Raw genomic sequence first — 12,718 nt, 5'->3', positions numbered from 1 at the left:
AACAGACGCTTCGGCGCTCGGATGGGGGGCCCACCTGGGAGACCTCCACACCCAGGGTCTCTGGTCGGCCCAGGAGCTCTCCCTCCATATCAACGTCCGGGAGCTGAGAGCGATCCGCCTCGCTTGTCTCGCCTTTCTTCCACACCTCCGGGACCGCTGCGTAGCGGTATACACGGACAACACGGCGGCCATGTTTTATGTCAACAAGCAGGGCGGGGCCCGGTCCTCCCCGCTGTGCAAGGAGGCGATGCTCCTATGGGATCTCTGCGTAACCCACTCGATTCGCCTCGAAGCGTTCTTTCTACCAGGAGTGCAGAACACGCTGGCCGACCGTCTAAGCAGGTCCTTCGCCTCTCACGAGTGGTCGCTTCGCCCCGACGTGGCTCACACCATCTTCCAGAGGTGGGGATTTCCCCAGATAGACCTCTTTGCCTCCAGGACCAACAGAAAGTGCCACAGGTTCTGCTCGTACCAGGGTCGGGCTCCGGACTCCATCTCCGATGCGTTCCTCCTGCCCTGGACGGGTCCCCTCCTATACGCGTTCCCCCCGTTCCCGCTTGTCCACCGAGTTCTCCTCAAGCTGCGGAGGGACAAGGCCCGCGTCATACTCGTCGCTCCGGCCTGGCCGAGGCAGCACTGGTACACCCTGCTCCTCGAGCTCTCCATTCAGAATCCCATTCCCCTACCGTTATGGCCGGACCTCATCTCTCAGGACCTCGGCAGGCTTTGTCACCCGAACCTGCGGTCACTGCATCTCACAGCCTGGTTCCTGAGTGGTTGACCGACGCAGAGAGGGGTTGTTCGGCAGCGGTGCAACGAGTTCTGCTGGAAAGCAGGAAACCCTCGACACGGGCTACTTACCTCGCTAAGTGGAAACGCTTCGCACTCTGGTGCGACCAACGAGGCCTCAACCCATTCTCGGCCCCCATCCAGACCGTCCTTGATTACCTCTGGTACCTGAAAGGTCAAGGTCTCGCAATCTCCTCCTTGAGGGTGCACCTGGCAGCGCTGTCAGCATTCCTGCCTGTGATAGAAGGCCGCTCTCTCTTCTCCAACCCAATGGTAGCCCGCTTCCTTAAAGGGTTAGACCGTCTCTTCCCGCAGGTGCGTCCGCCCGCTCCGACTTGGGACCTGAACCTAGTTCTCGCCCGCCTGATGGGACCACCCTTCGAGCCCCTGGCCTCGTGCTCTCTGCTCCATCTTACCTATAAGACGGCCTTCCTCGTGGCGATTACATCCGCCAGACGGGTCTCAGAGCTCCGCGCCCTGACGGCGACTCCCCCGTATACCGTCTTTCACGGGGATAAGGTGCAGCTCCGACCGCACCCGGCCTTCCTCCCCAAAGTGGTGTCGGCCTTCCATCTCAACCAGGACATCTTCCTCCCGGTCTTCTTCCCGAAGCCGCATGCCTCGCCTCGGGAACAGCAGCTCCATACCCTCGACGTTCGTAGAGCGCTCGCTTTCTACATTGACCGGACAAAGCCCTTCCGGCACTCGACCCAGCTGGTTGTGGCAATCGCTGACCGCATGAAAGGCGAGCCAGTTTCCTCGCAGCGGATTTCTTCCTGGGTGACATCCTGCATTAGAACGTGCTACGAGCTGGCTCGCGTTCCCCCGTGCCGACTCACCGCGCACTCGACGAGGGCACATGCCTCATCGGCCGCTTTCCTGGCACACGTTCCCGTCCAGGACATCTGTAGAGCGGCCACCTGGTCTTCTGTCCACACCTTCGCCTCCCACTACGCGTTGGTGCAGCAGTCTCGAGACGACGCAGCCTTCGGCTCTGCGGTATTACACTCCGCCACGTCTCATTCCGACCCCACCGCCTAGGTAAGGCTTGGGAATCACCTACAATGGAATGCATAGGAGCAATCACTCGAAGAAGAAAAGACGGTTACTCACCTGTAGTAACTGGTGTTCTTCGAGATGTGTTGCTCCTATCCATTCCAGACCCGCCCTCCTTCCCCACTGTCGGAATAGCCGGCAAGAAGGAACTGAGGAGCGGACGGGCCGGCTGGGGTATGTAACAGGCGCTGTGGCGGCGCCACTCCAGGGGGCGCCAGCCGGCCCGCCGGAGTTGCTAGGCTAAAAATGTTCCGAAGAACCGGGCACGCGCGGCGCGCGCACCTACAATGGAATGGATAGGAGCAACACATCTCGAAGAACACCAGTTACTACAGGTGAGTAACCGTCTTTTTCCTGGTGAGGGTCGCGGCAGCAGCATGGAGAGTAGGGAGGACCAGACCTCCCTTTTCTCCACAGCAGGTTCCAGCTCCTCCTCAGGGATTCCCAGGCCAGCTGGGAGATATCATCCCTCCAGTGTATCCTTGGTCAGCTTGGGGCCTCCTCCCAGTGGGACGTGCCCGGTAGAGTTCCAAAGGAAGCCTCACACAGAGCATCCTTATCAGGTGCCTGAACTGCCTCAGCTGGCTCCTCTTGATCTGGAGAAGTAGCGGCTCTACTCTGAGGCTCTCCCGGATAGCCGAGCCTCTCACTCTGTCTCGGAGAGTAAGCCTTGCCCCCTGTGGAGAAACTTCATTTCCGTCGCTTGTACCCGCGATCTCGTCTTTTCGGTCATTACCCAAAGTTCATGACCATAGGTGAGGACAGGGACGTAGATTGACCTGTAAACTGAGAGCTTTGTCTGAAAACTCAGCTCCCACTTCATCACCGTGGCTTGGTACAGCATCCGCATCGCTGCACCAATGCGCGGGTCAGTCTCATGCTTCTGCTTACCATCACTTGTGAGCAAGACCCATAGATACCTGAACTCTTCCCCTAGATACTTGAACTGAATCTCGCCTGGATTAGGGATACCGGGACCCACCCCTGGAGCCAGGCCTGGAGATGGTGTTAGGTGAGTGTCTGGTGTCCAGGCCACGCATATAACCTGGGTAGGCCAAACCCGAAAAGATGACATGGATCTGCTCCATTGGCTCACCACCCATGAGGTGAAGGGTAAGGGTCGGGTGCAATGCCAGGATGACAGCAGGAAGGATGGACCACGAAGGATTGGCCCTCTGCAATGGAAATCCAACCACTGTATACTTCCTAAAAGGTCTGCTCCACATCTTTCCACCAGTACCTACCCCATCTTGGGACTTTAACATAGTTCTTTTCTGCCCTCACGAAACCACCCTTTGAACCCCCTCAGTGAGACAAGTTAGTGAACTAGCAGCCATGATGGCCGATCCCCCTTACACCATCTTCCACAAAGACCAAGTCTTGCGACGGCAGCCAATATTCATTCCTAAAGTGGTGTCTGAATTCCACTTCAACCAGTGCATCCACCTCCCAGTCTTCTATCCCAAACCCCATACCTCCCACAGGCACAAAATGTGACACTCTCTCTTGACCTCTGGTATGCACTAGCTTTCTAACTCCAGCGAGCCCGTGCCTTTTATGTCTCACCCAAGCTCTTTGTCGCTATTGTCAACTGTTGCAAGGGCCAAGCCCCCTCCTTGCAGCAGATCTCCAAGTGGGTCTCCCATTGCATTCACAAATGCTTCATGGTCATCAAATGCCTCCGCCTCCTGGAGTCACAGCACATTCCATGTGGGCACATGTATCCACATCAGCCTGCCTCATGGACATGCCATGGCAGGACATTTGCTGGGCATCATCCTGGAGCTCCGTCCATACCTTAATGTCTCACTATCCCATCACCTGACAGCGGCTGCAGATGCGGCCATAGGCCACTCCGTACTACAGAGTATACTTTCTCATGAGTCCTCGCACCCAGCTCCACACTGATTGCTGCTCATTACTCACCCACATTTGGAATCCATATAGGGACCATCATTCAAAGAAGAAGAGAAGGTTACCTACCTGTAACTGGAGGTTTTTTGAGATGTGTAGTCCCTATTTGGATTCCAATACCCGCCCTCCAACCCCTGCTCTGCTGTGGACTACACTACTTAGCGATAAGAGGGATACTGGAGCAGTGTCCACCCATACAGCCTCTCATAGCCTCAGCTGCGGACACAAGGGTGACACAACACACGTATGGGTCAACGGACACTGCTACAAAATTGCTCTGGTGCATGGCGTGCACTTTTTGTGTGCATTTTGGAATCTAAATAGGGACCACACATCTCAAAGACCCTCCAGTTACCTCCTCTTTTCCCACTTTCTCTCCCATTGCCCCACCTCCCCCCCCCGAATTAATTCTTCATAATATACACACAGTATGAACCTATCTGTACTCTTCCTCTGCTTCTCAAACTTCTGATGAAAGAACCGTTCAGAAACATGAGGAATTGCTACTTTGCTGTAAAAGCTGCTGGAGTCTTCCAGAAAACAATGATAAAACAAGGGATGGGAGAGAGATGTCAAAGAATGAAAAATATTTTTTTTCCAAAATAGGAACTGTGGAGTTTCATCCATTCACTAGCTCCACAAAAAAACCATGTTTTGTGACTGAATCTGACCCTACCGCAGTCCTATTAGCTGCCATGGTTACCACCTTATTACGGTACAATAGAATAGTAGCTTCTACTAGCACAACAGAAGTGAAAAGAAAATGGAAACAAGGAGGGGGAAAAATGGTAAATGCAGACAGAAGCCATCATCAGTTAATCCTAACAGAAATAAGTGTGGTGTCAGTTTCATTTCTCTCTGTTCTCCTCTCCCATAATTGTGCAAAAACAGGAAAGAGTAATTGGAGATGATCTCTTTTCTATCCCCTTTCACAGTAGTCAAAAATTAAAGCCCTGATTTGCCCTCCATTACAATATTTAAGTTTTATTAATGCATTGTAAATATGATTCACACATTAGCTTTAATAAACAGCTAGCTGCTCTTTTATCTTAATGCAGAATTGCATTAAATGCCCTATCATTGTTAATTTTATTTAATTTCTTGAGAAAAATGGCATGGTCTTTTGAACCCATGCAGGGTGGTATCTCAGCCTTGCAGTCACAAGTACTATATTAACAGTGTTATGTAGTCTTAATTCCTGTTTGACCACTTGTATGTTGCATACTTGGCTCTTACCTCTTGTGGCTTCACTTAGAATAAATATTTAAAATTAAGGATAGTTCAATGTTCTTTTAAAATTTAAAAGAAATGCTACCTGATATTGGGGAAACTTGACTGTTTTTAGCTCTTCAAATATCTGTTTCTCTTTCATCCTTAATTAATCTAAGCAGAGGTCTAGAGGCTTGACTAGCCCTAGGCTGCTCTGCAGTATGCTGCTTCTCTTCTAGTATGTTTCAAGGAACTGTCTCAGCTTTTTAAAGCTTCTGTTTTCCCTCTTGAATCTCCCTCTGCCCCTTAACTTATCCATTTCTAATGCAGGTTTAAAGTGATTAGTCATTTCTAGGTCCTTTTATATTGTTTCATGTAGAAAACCCATCAGGAAAGAATTTGCACAGAAATCTGGCTACATCTGGGGTATGTTGTCCATTGTAGTTCATAAAGAGTTTTCCTTGAGCTTCTGGAAATAGTGTGTGCAAGACTTTTGTATTTCAAAAGATTATTTGAGGAGAGGTCTTCCCAAAGTAAACAGGGTGAGTTATTTTCCACTTTTTCCACAGATTAGCCTAAGGGATACCATTAAAGTAAAAGCCTTGCTTGAGACAACAAAATTAGTCATCTAAACACAAGATTGTGTGTCATTTTGGACTTACTTGTATAGGTTTCATGACTGGGCTTTCAAAGGAAAACTGCAGTGATTGGTTATAATACCTTTAAACACTTAAACAAAAATGTACTGAATAAGATAATTGAGCTTTCAAAACAGCTTGTAGAAATAACCATTTGTGCTTCAGTTCTTCTATAACTGCACAATGCTGGTGTCTTTTTGAGGGCTAATGTTTTTCTTTATACTTCCAAGCAGAAAGTCCGTTATGGTGTGGGTTTTTAAATCATTGAACTTAAGTGTTAAATTTGAACTGTAAAAGTTTCATGTTGAGCTTCCAATATTTCCAAATATCCAGGTAGCCTAGTAGAGATTTAATTATTTTTAAATATATTTAATATATTTTTAAAAGACTTTACTGATTTACTCCTTGATTAAAGGAACACTGCAGTAAAGTGAAGCTCAGGAATAGGGCAAAAATCACAGGTTTTCTAGTTTTCTGTGGACTGAGTTAATAGACTATTCCATGAGTTTATCAGACTATTAAAAAGTATGCTTATCTCACACACACACAAATGCAGATGTTAGACACTATGCAACTTTTAAGTGACACTGTCAGCTTGAAATCTAGTCACTTTAAAATGAGCTAAAGTAGGTTTCTTGTATTCCACCTGTCCAAGGCTCTCTGCCAATATTTGTAGTTTTACAACCACATTCCAATCACTTTTTTCACCTGTGGCTATGCAAAATTCCCACAAAGTTGTTCAAGAAAAGGAAAGTGACACACAACACTGTTAGATGCAAAGTAAATAAACTGAAAAATATTTTTTAATTATAATATTCTTAGGGGTTATTACTCATCACATTAGGTTAAAAACAGTGCGACTTCTATGATGACTGTACACTTACCATTGTCAGCAGAGCTGAAAAAATGAAAATATTCTGAAAGGTACTGATATTGGAGAGCTATCAGATGAAAACTTGACAGTTCCTTTCCTGTGACATAATTCAGGAACTGCCAGACCTGGGCACAATTATTTTGCTTGTGATTCCAGAAAGAATGATGGAGTCCTTTTTTTTTTTTTTTTTCTTCCCCTCTTTATCTGACCATGATAGAGTACTGAAATAATAATGTGGTGTTTTAGTCAATACAACCTAATTAACAGTGTCCACAAGTTCATATACATTAAATATGGCAGTAAGGAGAAAAAAACATGAAACGAAGTTCAGCACCTCGCTTGTTTATCCTACTGTCTAATTCACTATACGGACAACCAGCAAATTAGAGTTTGCTTAAAGCTGTGAGGCAAACCCACAGCCAGACCAGGGCTGCCCACTCAGCTGCCCACCGGGGGATACTACCGGTAGTTGTTAGTTCCTTCACGGAGCCATGAGCACAGGTGTGTACCTGGTGCAGTTCACAACCTCCTCTGACACCTGCCCTACATCTGCATCAGGTGTACCAGGTTGAAGCCCCTTTTCCGACTCCTCCAAAACCACCTCCTCGGGTCTGGCTGCACGTCTCCGTACACCACCTGATCCATGCACACCCCATCCATGACCCCATAAAGTCATGAGACCTCCTCGTCAACCTCCTTGTGGTGCTGGCCAAGGTGGCATCCACCATAACAGGAAGCAGAAACTGGATGGGGAGGTGCTCTGTGACTGTGAGGCCTATTTCCGATCCTCCCTGAAGTCACCTCTCCAGGCAGAGTTCCTCTGGGCCATGTCCACTGGCTCCCTAGACACCTTCGAGGAGCAGTGAGTGCCGTCTGGGGTTCTCTGCTTGGTGTTCCCCCTCTGGCTCCCTCCTTTTAAACCTGTGACCCTCACTCCCATCCCTGTTTTCTCATTTGTTGTCTCCCAAATTCACTTAAGACCTGGGTCCGGTAGCTCCTCCCCTTAGGTTGTGAGGGGCGGGCTTGTGCCCGCCCATTCCCCCGGAACTTCAATAGGTACCATGACTTGCCCTCCAACAGAGCCTGCAGTGACTCATCTCTCTGGCATGCAGCAGCCTATCCCCGGGCAGGGCCTGGGTCAGATGATCCCCAGGCACTGGTATTTCTCTGACCTCACCAGAGCTGCAAGTTAGTCTGTGCAACAGCACTTCTTAGCCAGGAACCCTCTTGCTGACTCGTAGTGTTAAACTCCCTAGGCTTCCAACCCGCCCTTGATCCAGTTCTTGCCCTAAACTTATTCAGTCTTGCCCATTCCATACTCAGACCATGCACCAGCCCTGTTGTTAATCTGCTGTAGCCCTTCAGACTGACTCCCACACAACTTTGATCTTTGACGTGCATTTGGATTCTGACTATAATCCTGATTTGGCTTGTCTATGGACTGTGATCTCGGTTCTGACCCATGGCCTCTCTCTGACCTCAATTTCCACACAGCGCTCAGCCCAGTCCCGACTTTACAGTCAGCTTCAATCTCTGAACCTATTCTTGACTACAGCTCTAACCACCAAGCCTGACTGCCTTGAACCCAGAGCCTGGCAGTAGCCATCTCAAATTCACAAACTAGAAAAAAAGGATTTTTCTCTGGTTGTTATAGTAATAGGAGGTGTCAGTTAACTCTAGAGCATACAGAACTTTCAGTCAGAAGTATAACTTTCAAGTGGATGGTTTTCCCTTAGGAGCCATTGTCTATATTTAAAATAGGCTATTACTTGCCCTTGTTTAACATCTTGTTACAAAACTGGAGGGAAGACTAATTTTATTTTTATTCCATTAGCAAGGGCATTTAGAAATGAGGGCACTGTTTACTGTACCTTTACTAGAAATTTAAAGAATTTTCCAATCAAATTCCAGCCAACATTTATTCATATTGCAATTTTTAATCTCAATTTGGACTCTTTAGTGAAGAGTATGACTCTGACATTTTAGATAAGTTTAACCAATTTTGCTAAAAATAGATTTTAATGTCTTGTATTAAAGAGAGAGCCAATGTATTTAAAATAAAGTCCTAAGAGCAATTTGGCTGAAAAAAGTCTCTTAGCTGAGAAGCATTCCTCAAAGCTGCAAATCACTACAGGGGGATGAACTCAATTATATAAATATTACTTTTTCCATTCCCTCCTAGTTTGATCCTTTTTGTGATGCTGCATAAAGAGAAATGGCAGAGACTCAGGTTTGACTGCTAAATATTAGTAGTGTGACAGAGATCTGTAGCTTTTTGAACAACTGGAACAGAAGACATTTCATATTTAGGTCAAGTGACAGCTGCCTGGCAAAAATCTCATTAATTCCACATCAGAAAGCTTGCCAGCATGACTGATAATACTAAATGTAATATGTACAATTATGACAAAATTCAGTATGAAAATATATGTTCAGAATTAAAGATTTTTGGGGGACAGGAATAGGGACAGAATAAAAAACAAATGTTTATACACTTTTGTCTTTTTCCAGTAGGTTACTGCTGAAAATTTTTCACTTGCTTAGATTAACTTAATTTGCACAGAGGAGGCTTGGTTTTATAGGCCAGGCCCAGGGATAAATGCTAATAACTTCATAGTTACTCAACAATAATTTTTCTTTGAGAATCCATATACATATTCCACAGCTAGTGATCATGTGTCCAGTGTGCACACATCTGAGAACTTTCAAGTTAGCAATGCCTGTGGGGGCAGTGCATGTGCTCTTCTATCCCTCATGTGCTCAGTAATGCTATAAAAGGCAGAGCCACCACCCCTACCTTCAGTACTTTCTTGCCATGATGGTGTGTGTCGGAGCAGCTCCATTTAGATCCACTTGCCTCTTTTAATTGGCCGTGTGAGTTAGTCTTTTGGGGACTGTCAAGACCCCCATTCGTCTACAGAACTGGGATCATCTTCAGTTCTTCATGGCAGACAACAAGTCCCCAGGCTTAGAGCACTGCCCATCTTGTGAGGCTGTTATGCCTCTCCACGACAGCCACACAAGGTGTCTCTTCTGCCTCAACAAGAGACATATTTTGAACCAGTGCAAGATCCGCAGATCCTTTTTAAAGTGGACCCAGAGTTCAAGGGAATCTCATTTGAGGCCCTTTCTGCTGGAGCAGTCCATGCATCCAGATTCATCTTCTCAGATTCAAGCTCTCACCTGAGGCTTCTTTGAAACGGCCCAAGGCACCCTTTGATTCTACCTCCGTACTGAGGAAACACTGGGACCAGCCGGACACTGATGAGAAGTCCTCAGGAGAGAAGAAGCACAGAATACCTTCCCTAAGTTCGGATGTTAATCACGAGATTGTCCTATATCAAAGGTGCTTCAAAGCTGAGAAGAAGCTCTCTAAGCACAGGAGCCACCATGACCTGAGATGACCCAGACATGCTGCAGGTCTCACCTACCACTGTATCAGCCAGACTGGCATCACTGGTGCCAGCTTCACTTTGCAAGGCACTGACAATAGCACAAGCAGGACACAGCCTCTGCCTGCCTCCATGGCCCAGGGTCGGAGTCTCCCCCTGCATACATATGGAGGCCTCCTGGTCCCTTCCAGGGTCCTAGCACTATTGCCAATGCCACTATCCAGATTCCTGGCTCCATTTTCACCTTCAGGAAGATCTTCGTTCCCTCAGTGTCACCACTGCTAGGGAGATATCAAATGCAACTGTCATTGCCCAGGAAGCTGATAGTTTTCGTCATGGCTGTTCTAGGCAATTTTGAGGGAGGCACAGACCACAAGCAAGGACCTGCCCTTGAAGGATTGCTTTTTGACTGGACAGGTGAGGTATGAGGTTGCTTAAAGACTGTAGGGCCATACTCAGATCCTTGGGGGTCTATACTCCAGCCATCAAGAGACAGCACTTCAGGTCTCAACAGTTTTACAGGCAGGCCCACTGCTATAACTATAGACCACCTGAGTATGCCAAAAGAGGCAGAAGGCTTCAAGGAAAAATCCCTCAGAAGGGGCCACCACATCCCACTGTCCCTCCTCTGTGTTAAGGCAGCAGATTTGACTCCATGCTCAAGGACAGCATACCACTCTCTACCCGTCCCTGGCCTCTCCCTTTTTTTGACAACCATCTGGTGCATTTCCACCACGTTTGGTCCAGCATCACTTCAGACAGGTTTAACATTGGACACTGTAGAGAGAGGCTACACAATTCAGTTCCTCTCCTGTCCCTATTTGGGGATCTATCTCACAAGAGTTCTTTACACAAGCACTTCCTGAGATTTGCAATAAAAGATTATCATTACCAGTACCAGGCGTTGCTGTTTGGGCTCTCAGCAGCGCCCAGAATGTTTATGAAATGCGTGGCAGCAGTGGCAGCCTACCTCAGAAGGACAGGTGCCCAGGTATTTCCCTACCTCGATGACAGGCTAGTCAGAGGTCACTTTGAGCCCCTGGTTCAGGCCTTTACTCTCTCACTGAGAGCAGGAGGGAGCGACGGTCTCATGTGCTGCCCCCACAGGCACTGCTAACTAGAAAGTTCTCTCTATGTGCACTGGACAATGTGATCTCCAGATGTGGAATATGTATACAGACCGCACACCTCAAAGAACATCCGTTACTGTACAGTAAGTAATCTTTTTACGTTAATCATATTATGCAGTCAGCAAGCATTTATGTGGAAAGGTTGTGTTTACGTCAAATCATTATCCTGTTACCTCAAAACTACTTATTATTGTACTTGAAAAATAAAGAAGGCTTTGTAAATGGCATTGTAAACGGTTATGCAAGTACAGTAGTTTGTACACAGTCTTTTGATATTATTTGAGCCCTGTAAAATCTCCTCCAAATAGAAAGCTTCTGGGTTTTTTTATTTGTACTGCCTGCCTAGAAGCAAGTGTTAGGCATGTACAAACCTATAACAAAAATGTTTTTTACCCAAAAGAGCTTATAATCTAAATTTTGAAATGAGACAACAGATGAAGGGAGCACAAGGGAACATTGAAACAGTTATGGACAGTGGAGTAAGCAGCTGACACTGCACCCCATCTCCTTAATCAAGAGTTTTGTAGGCATCACAACACAGGTGGGTTTTAAGTAGAGATTTAAAGGAAGAAAACTGATGATGTAATTCTGCTTTTAAATGCTATTTCATTCAAACATTTATTATTTTTAGTTTCTATTTATATTAAAACTAATAAGGATGTCCAAAAATAGTTTGATAAATGAATTGTAATAGAAGGTACTTCAAAATGCTGTTCAGAAAATATCTATATAGCCTCACAAAGGATACTTATTTTAATTCTAAAAACCTCAGTTATCACTGGTTTTTAAATGTAGTGGAATCAGTTCTTTCTAATCCAAATGTGATCTGAAGTCTGTCCTGCATTTTAACTGGTGGAAACTAGAAGGTAAACTAACAGAAATCAAATTATTAAAAATATATTCTGAATGACCACTTACTACAGCATGGTGTAATATTTCAAAGTGGATTTAAAATCTAGTATATTCTCAGTTGTTCTGTAATGAACTCTTATCCATCTAATTGACTATTTGATAGGAGTCTTTAGCTGAATACCATGAAATATGCCTTTTTGAATATATTAGAATAGATTAAAGTTGTAAGGCCTGAGTTCTAAAAATAAAAGCCAGATATTAAAAAGCTTCAGAGAAAAACTTTCAAATAAGGAAGAGGATTTATTATAGGAGATCATATAGAAACTTTTTAATAACCAGTATTTATTTTTTTTCCTCTTCAGGCATCGTTGGCTTCACTGCATGACTGAAGACCCTCCAACTACTCATCCACCAGAGGCTCGTAAATTCATTTGGAAGAACCACAAATTCAATCAGAGTGGCACTCCTGAACAGTATGTCCCTTTCTCTACAACACGTAAAAAGATACAGGAGTGGATCCCACCTACAACCGCTAATAAATAATTGAAAAGCCTGACTTGCCTAAAACTAGGTTCTCAATGTAAACTGTACCTTCATTGTTTGGTTGGTTTAAAATAAAAGCCTCTGACAAAAGTAAAAGTTTGTTTTTATTGGGATTGAAGAACATTTTTACAAACAAAAATAGGAAGTGTTAAAAAAAAACAGTGGGTAAGAGGACAAGTAAAGAATACAGTGTTGCCTTTATTCAAATATTTTTATCAGATATGTTCATGTGCTTTTTTCCTCTCTGTGGTTTTTAAATAAACCTTACTTTTCTAGTATTTATTACATCTCACTGTAGCTGGGACAGTCATACCTCATCTT

The 12,718-nt window shown here is 45.7% G+C and overlaps 1 protein-coding gene across 1 annotated transcript in view; it reads left to right on the top strand.

Moving 5' to 3' along the window:
- Positions 1–12,493, top strand: part of NDUFA12 (NADH:ubiquinone oxidoreductase subunit A12) — a 43,635-nt gene extending 31,142 nt beyond the window's left edge. The window contains exon 4 of the mRNA XM_045002041.1: positions 12,217–12,493. Coding sequence (XP_044857976.1) covers positions 12,217–12,397 — 181 coding nt within the window. The 3' untranslated portion in view covers positions 12,398–12,493. The remainder of the gene's footprint in view (positions 1–12,216) is intronic.
- The last annotated feature ends 225 nt before the right edge of the window (positions 12,494–12,718 follow it).

This window comes from Mauremys mutica, chromosome 1 (genome assembly GCF_020497125.1).
Source record: "Mauremys mutica isolate MM-2020 ecotype Southern chromosome 1, ASM2049712v1, whole genome shotgun sequence".
Taxonomy (NCBI): domain Eukaryota; kingdom Metazoa; phylum Chordata; order Testudines; family Geoemydidae; genus Mauremys; species Mauremys mutica.
Note: the sequence above shows the minus strand (reverse complement) of the source record. Positions and strands in the feature narration are given on the sequence as shown.